We start from the raw sequence: 15,339 nt of genomic DNA on the forward strand, positions 1-15,339 counted from the left end.
CAAAGAGGTGTAGTGTATAGTCTTTTTCATTAAATTGTGCATCTTATTTACATCGCTAACGCAGAGAAGCACCACTCAGTGTACTACAGATGCTGGGCTGCTCCTTTAACCACACAGGAATTTGTTTTAAACGCTTACAAAGTCGCAGATAAAGTAGGAGTTTGCATGAGAAAATGTCGCGGCCGCTGTATCACAGCACTTCTTACACAGACTCTGACTCATTCACACACATATGTACAAATGTCACACATCAAAATGATCTGTGCAATCTAGCAGTTTTCTCACTTCCAGTTGTTTATTTGTGTGAATAAAATGTACATTTTACGTGTAAAAGATGCTCTCTGCGGCCAAGTCTCCCATGACCTGGCATGCAAAGAGAGGCTGTTTAGCACTGATAAAGCAGAATACTCCTTGCTTAGTTATACAAGTGAAACGAATATTAAATGAATTTTAGGTATTAATAGAACTCTCTCTCTCTCTCTCTCTCTATATATATATATATATATATATATATATATATATATATATATATATATATATAATCAGTATGTTATACCGCCAGCAAGTAACCCTAATCCTACCCCCCCTAACCCTAACCGTCCCTTAGGGGTGCCTAACCCTAACCTCCCCCCTAGTGCCTAACCCTAACCTCCCCTAAGTGCCTAAACCTAACCCCCCCCATCCCCGCAGTCTAAACCTAAGTCTCCCAGAGGGGTGTCTAACCCTAACCTCCCCCCGGGGGTGTCTAACCCTAACCCCCCCTATCCCTAGTTTAAACCTAACTCTCCCTGGGAGTTGCCTAACCCTAAGTCCGCGCCCGGCTTACCTTCGTTCGGTATGCCGGGCATCGAGCTCCCGGCGTAGGACTAATGACAGGCATCGGGATTTTGACGTCTGTCATAAGTACCCTGCCATGATTTGACAGTCGGGAAGCCGGCGGCCGGCTTTTCGACCGTCGGCTTCCTGAATGCATCCCTAATTTACCAGTAGTATTTCTTTACTACTAAAAAAATGTTAGTGCCAGATAACAGTATCTTTTTAGTTGTTTTATTAGCTTAATTAATACTTAATAAAGCATAAAATATTGTTGTTAAACCTAAAATATGTTTTACTAAGATATGTTTTATGTGCTTAATGATATTAAGCAGTAACGTCCCTCCCTCTTGTGACGCCCAGTGCTGGTAGGAGCGGCCATGCTTATAATGAGCACGGTAAAGCTGCGCATCGCCAAAAGGGGGCGTGGTCTCGTAGGTTGGGGGTGTGGCCTCGTGGGTAGGGGGAATTGCCTCTCGATCCGAACCCCCCATTTTAGTCACTCAGGGGGTCTGTTAGATGCGGACTGTCTCCAGGGACCAGTCGGTTTGCAGTGCCAGCTCCCTCACTGTGTCATGAGCCAAGTGCTGCACATAATGCTAGAACACTTTGGTGTCACCTCTAAGCGGGTCACACCTGGGTGCGGCCCGCACTCCCCTTGTGGCGCCACTGATATTAAATATGATTAACAGTAAAGTAATTATGGATAAGAATGTGATAATAAAATAATAGGTATTGGAAAAATATAGTAATAAAGGAATCAAGCGATTTTAGAAAGAGATTTACAATTGCTGCTACAGACATTTTAAAGATGCATTTGCAGCTAATTTTTATTAAACATACAAGAATAAATTACAACCTTCAAATAACAGCACATAATTATGTTTATTATTTAGAATGTGACAAAATAATGAGAAATAAGAATACAGCACTTTTCATTAGAACAAGAAACATTAACGTTAACTATTTATCTTGGATTAGAATAAATATTATGATGGCGATAAGTCTGTTCTAAAGAAGTAACATTTCTAGTTATAAAATGTTTATAAATTCAATGCAGAATGTTGTTGCAGAAAGTTCTATTTGTAATAGCTAATATTGATGAAAAAAAGTTTTATTTGCAATAACTAACAAAGAAAAATAACATAAGTGAATCCTTAAATGTCCCCCATGCACTCGCTAGTTTGTTCTGACATATGTTTCCGATAAGAAATACACATGCGGAGATGACAATGACTTATACTGGCCATACACTACCAGATAGGCTGCCAGCTAAAAAGTCTGTCAGGCATTTTGTCACCCTGCAGATATCACAGGCATACACTGTGAGCTATCTCAAACTGTACTAGCCCCAATATCTGCGCTCCTCATCTGAGATCTGACGGTTGGCCGTGGCTGGACATACACTGCCCGATGCAGCCGACATTAACTTAAATATTGCATCGGACGGGCATGCTGGACATTGAATAATTTAAACATCTCTTTTTACTGTTTATCACTTCAGTTAACGCTTGAAGGAGGAAAAGATAGTTCCAATTCCCAAGTGAATTCACAAAATAACACTACAATGCCATAGACAGCAGTCTGTGAAACGTGAGAGAATAAGGTGGTTAACAGGTAGTACATGTTTTAATTTTGACAAAGAAAAAGTTCTTATGAAATAGGGACCTTATCAGAGCCACTGAAGCTATAGAGTATGAGGACACATCTGACCTAGGCTCACCATAGGGTTCAATGAGCCCATGGGAACCTTCAGGAACCCAGTTATTTTTGGTCAACAGGGCCTTTTCAGGAGTGAGAGGGCCACCGTTACCTCTCAAAGCTATATTTTAGCCTTTGGGCTAACCATCTCCAGCAGTTTCACTGCCTCCTTTCTACCATCATCACACGAGAAAGAGCTGGCTCAAACCACCCAGTTTCATACACGCCTCCTCAGTCTCCATTTCAGCCTCCCATGCCTGTGCCAGCCAACTTCAACCCTCAGGCATGATACCAAGGAAGGGTTAACCATGGCGATCCTGTGGATTACTGTTACACAAACCAGGACAGCAACCAATTGCATAATACTGGACTGCTTTTCAAGAGCTGATTATACATAATGTTGCCCTTCTGTTGCCTACATGCTACGACTTGTAGTTTCACAACAATTGGAGTCTGATGGGGTTGGTGGTGGAGGTTATTATATTTGGGAATATGAAGCAAATAATAGTGATCTGGATAAAAAACGGAAGGGAATGTAAAAAAAAAAGGCTTTTTTTCCAGCTCAATTGAAAGAGTATGAGAAGACCCCAAAATCAGTAAATCTCCTGTGGCCCCAAGGGGTCTTAACCTGGCTCTGGTAACACTGTACGAATTCGGTATGAATCACAGCCAGACCTAAGCCTGGCAGATGAAATAGCGACGCTGGAAAGCCAGCAGCTGAAGATCCCGACGGGGAAGGTAAGTGTCAGGTTGCGGCCTAGAATCGGCCGTTACTCACCGCACTGCTGGCTTCCCTTGATCCCTCAGGTGGTCAGACGCCAGGTACTGCGGCGAGTGGCATGCTGAGCATTATTCTTAGTGCCATGTGGACAGCCGTGTGCCACGCCGTGCCTTAGTTACTGCAGGCGCCGTCATGGACGCGGCCATGACAGTTCACATCACCTGACTGCCCTTTACCCAATGGTAGCATGGTGGTGGTCAGCTGACGCTGTTCACCTATGATCTGCTACCTTAGGGTATAAAGCCTGTCTCCAGATGGAAGGAAGTTGCCTGTGCAATGTTGTCGCTATCCAGTGTTTACTGCTGCTACCTCGTTCCAGGTTCCCTCTTCGTGATCTCCTTGTGTCTACAAGTATCAACTCCTTGTGCAACAGAGCGACATAACATCTAGCATGTGTGCTGACAAGTGCCAATCCTTTGTGCTACAGTGCATTCTATAAACATCTCGCCTGTGTGCGGAACCACTGCAACTTCTTTGTGCAAAAGTGCGTCCTATAACATCTCACCTGTGTGCCGAACAACTGCTAACTCCTTGTGCAACAGTGCATCCTAAACACCTCGCCTGTGTGCTCAGCAAGTGTCTAGCCATTGTGCAACAGAGCGTATTTCCATCATTACCTGAGTACCTATGAAGTGCCATCTTGGTGCCCAATTGTGCGTCTGGACACCACACGAGAGTGTATTACCAGTGGCATCCCTTGGTGCAAATTTGCATCAAACACACCTTCCTTGGGTACTATTACAAGTGCCAACTCTCAATTGTGCGTCAAAAGACTTCTCCTGTGTACAAATTACAGTCTCCTCATTGGTACAGTCTACTTCCACAGAAGTAGTTCTCCTGGGCCACAGTAGAAAGATCTCTATTCCCGTGGGTACCAGACACCTGACTAAAGGACCGCGACCTGCCTGCTGGAGGGGTCACTGGTGAACAGCTCCTGGCTGATTAGACTCCGTACCATTGGTCAGGTCTCGCCAACGTCTGGTATTCGTGGATGAGAAGATCTTACATACAGGCCCCACACCTCTAGTTCCTTCCTCAGCCCAGGACCTCAGCTTTCATCCCCTTAGTATGGGAGTCCACACAGCCGGTCGTGACAGTAAGTAGGTTATTGCTATTCCTCTAATTAGGGGGGCCTAACCCTAACCTCCCCCTCCTAGTGCCTAACTCTAAGACCTCCCCCCAAGCAGCTAAACACTCCCGACTCCCAGCTTACCTACAATTGATATGCTGGGCGTCAGGATTTCGGTGTGGGGCTGATGATAGGCATCGAGATTTAGATGCCTTTCATTAGTCCCATGCCGGGATTTCACAGTCGGGAAGCCGGCGGACGGCATTTTGACCGCCGCCTTCCTACCAATATCCCCACTGTATAGTAGGATAACATCAAAATTATTGTCAGATATGGAAGAAGACTTCTAGTCTTAGGGCCGTACTGAATTAGTTTCGCACCAGCAATACTTTTCCGCCTGCCGGACTTTTCCCCTACATCGCATGTTTTAGGTGCGGAAACTTATCACATGCATCCCCGCAATTCACTGTACTCAATTCCAAAGGACGCGAAAACAACACCCGGCGATACTGAAACAGGCGAAAAGTCCTGTAAAAAATGCGGAACTCAGCCTGACAGCCCCCCAAATGATGCACCAACATTGGGGATCACTATACATGCCCCCGATTAGCCATAATGAAGGTATTTGGGGTACTTTGGTTGTTTGAAGTTTGTCCCCCAACTTTGATCTTTTTCATCCCCAAAATGAAAATACTTTTTGGGGGTGTTCTACAGTTTTTTTTTTTTTTTTAAATTTGACACAGTTTCTCTTTGGGGGACTGTCCCACAGGTGCAGGGGGTTTTCCCGAAGTTTGCACCCCAAAACTGCACTTTTTTCCACCTGCTATTCATAGGCGAAGCTTTTTCGCCTATTACATTGCATTGACTTTCCACCTACGCGAAAAGTCTTTGCAATTGAATAAGGCGATATTTTTCCACCTAACGAAATGACGTCATCCACGATACTTTTTCGTGGATACTGACTTTTCGCCGGCAATTGAATACGGGCCTCAGTGTGATACTAAATATGGCATACAAAATAAAGAAGCTTCAATTTATCTTTTACTGTACATACATTTATTTTTGGTTAATAATTTGCTTATATGTTTTTTATTTAATTTAAATACATACTTGATTTTGTAAATATCGTGCCTCTAGTTGGTACAGAAATGCAGCCTGTAAAACAAAGCATATTGATAAATATATATATATATTTAAAATAATTTTAAGCTAAAGAATCAGCTTTTCATTTGGGACACATTCTAAATGGATGGTTGATGAGTTTTAGATCTAATGCCCACATTTTCTAGAATGTTTATAGCTGTACACAAATAAAGTACACAAAGAAGAGAAATGGATAAGGTGTAATATTGTAGCTAGCACATTCTAACTCTTAACTATTAAACAGGAAGTTTTGCACCTCAGCTATTTTTTCTTTTAAGAATAACTGTATCTCTCTAGTTTACGATAATGCATATTTAAACATTAAATTGTTATTTTAAAGATTTTTTTTTTTAGCTTCATGTTAAAACATGAGTTCCTCATGTGGTTCAGAGTTACCTACATATTTTATTTTTGGTACAGCGTCATTGCACCTTTTTATGTTATATCCCAGGTGGTGTTCTTAATTTATTGCACTCGGAGGCACCCTTTTCATTTTTTATTTTTTACAAATGAATTTTATTTGAACATATTATTCCCATATTATGCCACAACAGCACACCAATCCAACACACCTAGTAGTACAAGTCATTGGGTAGGAGTAAGGGGGATTAAATACAGAAAAATGTTAGATAGAATTTAATAGCACAAACAAATTTGTGCACTAGCCTTTTTAAACTACTGACATCATCAGTAATGGCACAGCAATGGGGGATATACATACAAAGAAGATAATGGGCCTGATTCAGAGGAGGATGGTAAGGCAGCTGCGACTGTCTTTTTTAGCAGTGCAATTGTGCCTTTATGGTAATGCTGCAGCCAATAAGATTCGCACAGAGATTAATAGAGATGCCCACCGACTGCGAATCAACTCCGCAGGTTTGAACAATAAGTCATACCATCGGACACACATGGATCACACCATAGGACATCAGAGCAGCCCTGTGCTTGCTCAGAGTATCTGTTGGAACATGGGCACGGTTCCAGTGAAATTGCGAAAAAAGACTCAGGGGTCAGGACTCAGTGGGTGTTCCTGGGTGGTAACAGTGGAGTGGCTAACTAGACACGGAAGTGTTACAGCTAGTGACTGTGGGGTCTATTTGCTAAGCAGTGTTAGAAGACAGAGTGAAAAGTGATAAGGTGCCAGCCAATCAACTCCTAACTGCCATCTCACAGGCTGTGTTTGAAACATTACAATTGGGAGCTGATTAGCTGGCACCTTATCACTTTTCACTCTGTCTTCTAACACTGCTTAGCAAATAGACCCCACAGTCACTAGCTGTAACACTTCCGTGTCTAGTTAGCCACTCCACTGTTACCACCCAGGAACACCCACTGAGATTGTTTCTTTCTGAGTCTAATTCTTCCTGCATTCTGACTCATGCGCAGGCTGACAGCGTCCGCTTGTGACTGAAATCGACACGATTTCACCTCTGTATCAGGCCCAATATGCCTATTGAAAATCGAAAAGCTGAAAGTAGAAGATACACTCTCTAGTAAAGGCTACCTAGCATACAAGAATATATAGGATAGGGGGGTGTTCTTTGTGAAATAGACCTTTTGCATCTACATTTATATAGAAAACCCCTGTCGCACACACAATTACTTTTTTCTAGTTCAGTTAGCTAGTTGCTATCAGCAGTAGCTTGTAAGCCAATTTGTAATTTATACTAAAAGGGCAATTTACTTACTATCAGGGGTGTATTTATAATGGGTGAAGGGTGTGCGTGGCACACGTACACCCTGCACCCATAAAACTTACCTCTCCGGAGTCCCACGTCGGCTCCGGTGTCTCCGCCTGTAAAAACGGCTGGAAAATGGCAGCCGCTGCCATTTTTCCGGTGACCTGTGCATGTGCTATAGACTCTGGGCACACTCTAGTGCCAAGAGTATTTAAGTGCGGCGCTGGCCGCGCACCACTCACTGCACAGCCGGCCACCGGACGGAGAGGAGGGGGCCCGTGTCGGAGACTGCACACGGGCTCCCTCCTCTCTAGAAACGCCCCTGCTTACTATGTTAATTTATCAAAAACATACTTCACATGCTTTTCTTATATTTTCTCAGTTGAGTGATTATTGGCTATCTGTACATGAGGCCGAGTCGGAATAGGGGCGATAATGGGGAGTGACAGCAAAGAAGGCAGGGTTGTTGCGACTGTTTTGGGGTCACATCCTGTGACTGTGATCCCGTATGCAAGGAGTATAGCTCCAGTGTGTCACTTCTCACAGCTATTCTGCTGTACCATAGAATTACTCAGAACTGTGACAATAAAATAATATGCGGTCGATGCTGCATCTGTGTATGCAGATACTGTGATTTTTTTAACGCAGAGGCTTACATTTGCAAAGACACATGTGGGTGTCTCAATACATCTCCCAGCGGCTGTGACATTTGCATATTTTTGAATAGAAGCTGCGTACACAGACACAGCTGTAATGCCATTAACGTACTTCTTCTTCGAGTTTTAAGGGACGCACATAGAGTCAGACGCAGTGTCCATGCCACATGCAGTTGGCCAACGTTTTAATTGTATGCATGCGTCCCAATTGTCAGGGCTCAGAGACGCAGTACAGAATTGGATGCACGGTCTATGAATTATAGTGAGCGATTTTGCAGGTATGTCACAGGAGTACCACTGAAAGGTGGCTGTCTCTAAAGATGCACAGTCCGACTCAGGTACATAACTTTTATTTTTGCATTAATGTTAAATTTATTACAATGTTAATCACTAAAGTGGTAAGAACTTACTGGAAGAGCAGGGATAAAAACCAGAACATAATCTTCTGCCATGCTGTAAGGGTGACAAAGTTATCAGTAATTAATTTGAAGAACTTTTGCCGTATGCTATACCATTCCGATGAAAACTCTTTGTAAGGGTTTGTAGGACCAGCACCACTAGGAAAATGCTAGGAAACATTCCACCTGTCTAGGTGATCCAGACCAAGCACTATGTAGTGGGTGTAAGCAATCTGCCACTGTATTCTGTGCCATAATTTTTATCTGAATTGCTAGTGTTGGTTGTTAATAGGTTTTAAAGTGTGACCAAGCCATAATAATTAAAACAACATCAAGGCAGGCCCACAAATGCCCTACTGTACCTCTTTCCATCTCTGTTATATTATATCAGCCTATAGGTCTGAGTGCTGAGAGCCTGTCTCACCCCCTACTCACTGCAACTCTCCCCTCACTACACTAAGCTTCAGTGTCCATTGATTCTCCTACCTGCATCACTGTGTCTTCTCTTGCTTCTGCTGACTGAGCTCTGATCTGTAAACACCGCAGTGCACTTCCTGGTGACATGACACTTCCAAGGTATCCATCACTGCTCAAGGCACACCACCATACTCAGAGGCATGTCCCTATTAGCTCTCTTTCTGTGCAGCTTACTGCCTGTGGTATGGCCCCACCCCCAACTCTGCAAGAAGTGTCTGACTATACAGAAGTGAGGCTGATTTGTTGCCTCATCTCTCATCTCCCTGCAGTCCCAGAAAGCTCCACAAAGCTGGTGAGTATTCACTATAAAAATTATTACAATAAACAAAGAAGATGTTTATAAGTTATAAATATCTTCCATGTATTATTCGAATCATTTTTATTTCAAATCTCAGGAGTATGACAGGGGAGTATGTGCTGTTATCATGTAGCACAACAGTATGCAATTATATGACCCAGAGTGGGTGCTATTATCATGTAGCGTTAGGGACGCCAGTGAGCCTTGACGCTGGCCTGGCGCTTAACCATATATTTGCAAATGTATGCAATGTCACGACTCTTTTTAAACTGACCTCCTGTTATGGAACAGGCTTTGCTGGCTGGGGTAGCGGCAGCACAAACAGAGGAGGTCTGAGATAAGTCTTCCTCATAGGATGACACAAGGTTACGGCTGCAGCGAGAGCGTGTGTCGGGCATGCTGCACCAGGACCTAATCAGGTCGAGCACGGCTGTCCGGACCCTCCACTGAGATCCGGCAGCCCGAATCCTGACAGTACCCCCTACTTTTTGGCCTCTGGACACCCACAGGCTTTCTGAAGAGATTTAAAATGGAGGTTTCACACCAATCTAGGAGCATGAACATCCGATGCTCTTAACCAAAACCTTTCTTCTGGACCATATTACTTCCAGTAAAGATACTGAAGATGTCTTTGATGCCACCGTGAATCCAGAATTTTATCAATTTTGAACTCCACTGCACGAGAAGTCTGAACTGGTGAAGTCTTGGGTAATTTGACATGGAAGCAATTGAGTATTAAAGGTCTGAGTAAATAAACGTGAAAGGAGTTTGGAATTCGTAGGTTGGAAGGGAGATGTAACTTACAGGTCACGGGATTAATTACCCGTTCAACTCGAAAAGGTCCGATGTACCAGGTAGCAAACTTCAAAGAGGGTACTTAGTCTTAGATTCTTTGTAGACAGCCAGACACGATCTCCGGGAGAGAACTGGGGCGCAGCAGAGCGTTTTCTGTCAGCGTAAACTTTGTAATTGTGTGAAGCCTTCTTTAGAGACTGATGGACATGCCTCCAAATTTGTGAGAAGTGTTGGAGAGCAGCTTTAGCAGCTGGTAATTCTATCACCGGTGAAGACTGAAGTTCTGGAATGCGTGGATGTAATCCATAATTGGCAAAAAAAGGATTCTGCTATGTAGCTGAAATGAAAATTATGGGAAACTCAGCCCATGGCAACAAGTCTGCCCAGTTGTCCTAAGAAGACGACAAATAAATCCTGAGGAATCTCTCTAAGTTTTGATTGACTCTCTCAGTCTGGCCATTTGATTGAGTATGATAGGCTGATGAAAACTGCAATTTAATCTGCATAGCCGAACATAGGGCTCTCCAAAAACGGGCTACAAATTGGACCCCACAATCGGATAAAATTTCTTGAGAGTCCATGCAGATGAAAGATCACTCGTATGAAAATCTGTGCCAACTTGGTAGCCGAAGTTATTCATGGCAGTGGAACAAAATGGAACTATATCTCCTGCCGATGCAGGTTTCTTTTTTGTTGCTAAGAAAGATGGAGGTCTCCGACCATGTATTGATAACAGGGGTCTGAATGACATCACAGTTAAAAATAGATACCCTCCTCCATTGATTACTGAACTATTTGACAGAGTCAAAGAATCCACCATATTTTCTAAGTTGGACCTTAGAGGTGCCTATAATCTCATCCGAATTTGTGCAGGTGATGAGTGGAAAACTGCATTCAATACACGTGATGGTCACTGCCATTCAGGGCTTTGCAACGCACCTGCAGTTTTCCAGGGATTCGTCAACAAGATCTTTAGAGATCTCCTATATTTCTCGTTGTGGTTTATTTAGACGACATTTAGATTTTTTCTTCTTCTCCTGTTGAACACAGGCATCATGTTAAAGAGGTCTTGTGTCTTCAGTGTCCCAAGTATCCCCTTCTTCTCCGGATCTGGGTTAGAAATTGACCCCAAGAAGGTCCAGGCTATACTATACTGGTCCCGGCCGACATCTCCAAAAGCCATCCAGAGACTCCTTGGCTTCTCCAATTATTACAGACGCTTCATTAATAGCTCCCATCACGGCCTTAACTCAGAAAGGTTCCAATCCATTTTGGCCCCCCTGAGGTGGAGACAGCTTTCCAGCTACTTCAACAAGCTTTCATTTCAGCACCAGTGTTGCGACAACCATATACCAACAGGCCTTTTTTAATGGAGGTAGATGCCTCATCTGAGGCAGTGGGGGCGGTTCTATCTCAAAGGTTAGAAGACAATAGGATCCATCCCTGTGGATTTTATTCGAGGAAGTTCTCCCCTGCAGGAAAAAACTATGCCATTGGCTAACAGGAGCTACTGGCTGTGAAACTGGCCTTGGAGGAATGGCGGTACCTCTTAGAGGGCGCCAAGTTTCCCTTTACCGTCTTCACCGATACTTTTTCTGAAAAACATAAAATGTATTAGTTCTCTCCTGGCTCGCTGGGCCATCTTCTTTGCTCATTTCTCCTTTACCGTGACGTACCGCCCAGGAGTCATGAATCAAATAGCCGATGCGCTGTCACGCTCATTTTCCGCTGATAATCACTTAGACATGCTACAAGATACACCTTAACTAGAATCTAAAGTCTTCGCCACTGTCCAATTACAACCTCCCACTGGAAAGACCTTTGTGGCCCCAGAATTGTAGAAACAACTGTTGACCTGGGCTCACACTTCCCACTTTGCTAGTCACTCCAGCATCCATAAAACCATGGAGTTCCTGCAAAGGTCATACTGGTGGCCAGCAATAAAGTCTGAGGTAACTGAGTTCGTGTCATCTTGTACCCAGTGTGCTTAATACAAATCCCCTTGACTTGCTCCGGCTGGTGAATTGACGCCTCTTCCTGTACCATCTCAATCATGGACACACGTCCATGGATTTTGCAACGGATCTGCCTCGTTCCAATGGGTATACCACCATCTGGGTGGTAGTAGATCGTTTCTCAAAAATGGTCCACTATATTCCACTCAAGAAATTACCATCTGCTCCTGACTTGGCTCATCTATTTGTGAATCACATATTTAGGTTGCATGTACTTCCAACAGAAATTGTATCAGGCCGAAGGGTTCAGATTGTGGCAAAATTTTAGAGGGCCCTCTTCTCCGTGTTACAGGTTAAACTTAACTTTTCCACAGCTTATCATCCTCAAAGCAACGATTCCACCGAGAGGGTGAACCAGGACCTCAAAACTTTCCTAAGGATCTTCATGTCCTCATCCCAGGACAATTGGTCCGAGTCTCTCCCCTGGGCCGAATTTGCGCACAACGCATCCTACCATTCTTCCTCTAGACAATCTCCCTTCTGTGTGGTCTACGGTCTTCACCTGAGGGTTCCCGAATTTAGAAGCTTGCCTGCTTTTGATGTGCCTGGAATGGATACTACTGTGCGGAACTTCTCTTTGATTTGGTCTCAAGTTCGGACAGCCCTTACTAAGACTTCACTACAATACAAAAAACAAGCCGACAGAAAACAGAGTGGTTCCTAAGATGCAGGTAGGGGATCAAGTGTGGCTCTCCACCCGTAATCTACGTCTTCGGGTACAATCTATGAAATTCACCCCTCAGTTCATTGGACCATTCTCAATCTTAGAAGTTATTAATCCAGTCTCCAATCGTTGACAACTCCCTCCATACTTAAAAACACCCAACTCCTTCCATATATCTTTGCTCAAACCTTTGATCCTCAACAAATTCCTTCACGTCCTTCCTACTCCTCCTAAAGTCCAAACTGAAGAGGGGGTGGAGTTTGAAGTGGCACAGGTACTGGATTCCCGCATTCGTCATGGTCACTTGCAGTTTCTGCTGGATTGGAGAGGCTATGGTCAGGAGGAACCCTGTTGGACCTGGGCCAAGGACATCCACACTCCTAGACTTATCCATAAGTTTCACCTGACCCATCCTGGGAAGCCAAAGGCGTGTCCTGAGGCCACCCGAAAGGAGGGGGTGTTGTCATTACCAGGGTATCTCTTCCCAGGAGCAGGCGGTGCTTACCAGTGTGGACGTTTTGGCGTGGCCCTTCCGGCGGAGGAGCTGGTATTTAGAGACTGGTACTGGGTGTGCGTGGAGGTCTGATGTCTGTGGGTCCAGCTGGCAGGGGAAAAGCTATCGGCATCACCATGCTGCGGGTGTCTGGGCGTGGCCATCTTTCCTCAGGGCATGTGACATAGTGAGCCTATCCTGATGCATCAGGTGATCTCTCCCAGGCACTCACGCTCTGCTGCTGGGTATTTAAGGGGGTTTGGAGCTCCCTATAGTTGCCAGTGCAATGTGTTTCACAGCTTGCTGTGAGAGAGTTCCCTGTGCTCCTAAGCCTTGTTCCTGCTCTGGTGCTACCTTTTCCTACTAAGTCGACTACCACAGACCTCCCAACACCACTCTGACCAGTCCCACAGCCTCCAGTCCGGTGGTGACTGCCCTGTCACAGGTTACCCACTCCTGTGTTCTGAACCTGTCAACCCATCATTCAAGTCATTCTACAGGATATCAGGATATCTCATTCAAGGCATTCTACAGGATATCAGGATATCTCATTCAGCCAGATTTACATAATTTCTGGATTTCCCTTCAAACATCTCTGCCACTTTTCTGGACACTGATTTCATCTCTCCCACTACAGTTACCTATCAGCCACATACCCCAGTTCTAAGTTTATTTACATTGGGACTCTAGTTACTATCTGTATATTTTCATGTCTACTAATATCCATATAAAACAACCACCTTTTCAATTTAAATCTGTTCCTGCTTTCACTTCTGTTTCCACCCCGGGTCCGTAACATTGAGCAGGATTCGCAGATGTGGAGGCAGGTGACCAGAGCAAGATGGCCATGCCCATGGTCCAGGTAAGTCAGCGGAGAATGCAGAAGATGCTGTGACAACAACCTCAGGTGAGTGATGCGGGAGCCAGCAGCAGGCAGTGGGGTTGAGCGCGGAGACTGTTTACTGCTGCAGCGAGAGCGTGTGCCAGGCATGCTGCACCAGGACCTAGTCAGGTAGAGCGTGGCTGTTGGACTCTCCGCTAAGATCCGGCAGCCCGACTCCTGCCATGCAACAAATACTTCGGAATTTCTATTAATGTAGTATTCAAGCTACAAAGCAGCCCCCATAGTTAGCAACATCCAACACCTGCAAAGCGCTATAGACAGCACTGGATAGAATGGAGCTAAAGGCATTACCCAGACAAGCATATTGTTTGCTGGAGACCAAGTGACACAACATGCAGGAAGAACTAGCCATATGTTGGTAGACAATGCTCGATATTGCAGTTGCTTATCCTGAAAGTAACAAGTACTACAGTTTATTCCAAGGTCCCTGTGACCATAGCAAATACTATGGTGCGTACTTGAGGCCACATTCTTTAACAATCAGTACAAGGACATGTCATGGTTGACCCTCTTACAACGTTCAAATGTAACAAAAATCTGATACAAATACATCAAATAGGAAACACATTTGCACCTCTTCTGGCCAATTCCCTATACCGAGGCCATGTTGAATGCATCTGGAACATATATTTAGGAGGACTGGTACATTAAACTTAATGTAGTATTAGGGATGCTTTATGTTTTGCCAGTAATTGTCTGGTCCTAACGGAGGAGATATACTGTATATACAGGCTTGTTGCAGGCTTATATAAAGCTATGTGACTAGTCTATTGTTGTAGGCAGCCCATTCTATCATTGTATTTGTCATCCAATAAAATTTCAGCCTAAGTTTTTCATTCCGTCTCCATCGTCACTATCCCTGTTACACATATTAAAAATGATGTAGTGTTAAAATGTGGACAACGCAATGCATGATGTTGTGTATGATATTGTATCATATATTGTATTTATGTTGTGTTACAAAGTACACATGACTTAAAAATAAAACCAAACATAAAAATATGCCAATTTTGTAATAAGGGGGAGGAACAAACAAGGGGTTCAAGGGGGAGGGAAAGAGGAGATATTTTTATATATTTAATACAATTATGTACTTTAATCTATATTCTAAATTAAAAATAAATCCAAATATTGACTTTAAATATTGTACTTACCGGGCCACCTTTGGGTTTTGACTGAAGAGCAGTAGAATTTTCTCAGTGTTTATGAACAGTGCCCAGCAAGGAAAGCAAGCCAGTAATAGTATGAGGATCCCACGTTGCAGGACAATGCCAATTAACTTTACATTTTTACCTCCAAATATCTGAAGGGAAAATATAAATCAGCATGTAAACAGCAGGGATATAACTAGAGATACAAACCTATAAATCTAAGCTTTACAATTTTGACATAATTACAGCTTGCCTATGTACAACTGAGAAGTTATTTGCATGTCTCTATGAATAATTTCTAG

At 43.8% G+C, this 15,339-nt stretch overlaps 1 protein-coding gene across 1 annotated transcript in view; it reads right to left on the reverse strand.

The window, feature by feature from the left end:
• The window catches only part of LOC148502683 (multidrug and toxin extrusion protein 2-like), a 133,333-nt gene that overhangs the window by 83,994 nt on the left and 34,000 nt on the right, over window positions 1–15,339 (reverse strand). The window contains exons 4-6 of the mRNA XM_088449504.1: window positions 15,041–15,189; window positions 8,253–8,295; window positions 5,475–5,519 (exon numbers count right to left, since the gene is read on the reverse strand). Of these exons, the coding sequence (XP_088305630.1) occupies window positions 5,475–5,519; window positions 8,253–8,295; window positions 15,041–15,189 (237 nt within the window). The remainder of the gene's footprint in view (window positions 1–5,474; window positions 5,520–8,252; window positions 8,296–15,040; window positions 15,190–15,339) is intronic.

The sequence above is a fragment of the Taudactylus pleione genome, unplaced genomic scaffold (genome assembly GCF_031769625.1).
Source record: "Taudactylus pleione unplaced genomic scaffold, aTauple2 ptg000487l, whole genome shotgun sequence".
Classification (NCBI taxonomy): domain Eukaryota; kingdom Metazoa; phylum Chordata; class Amphibia; order Anura; family Myobatrachidae; genus Taudactylus; species Taudactylus pleione.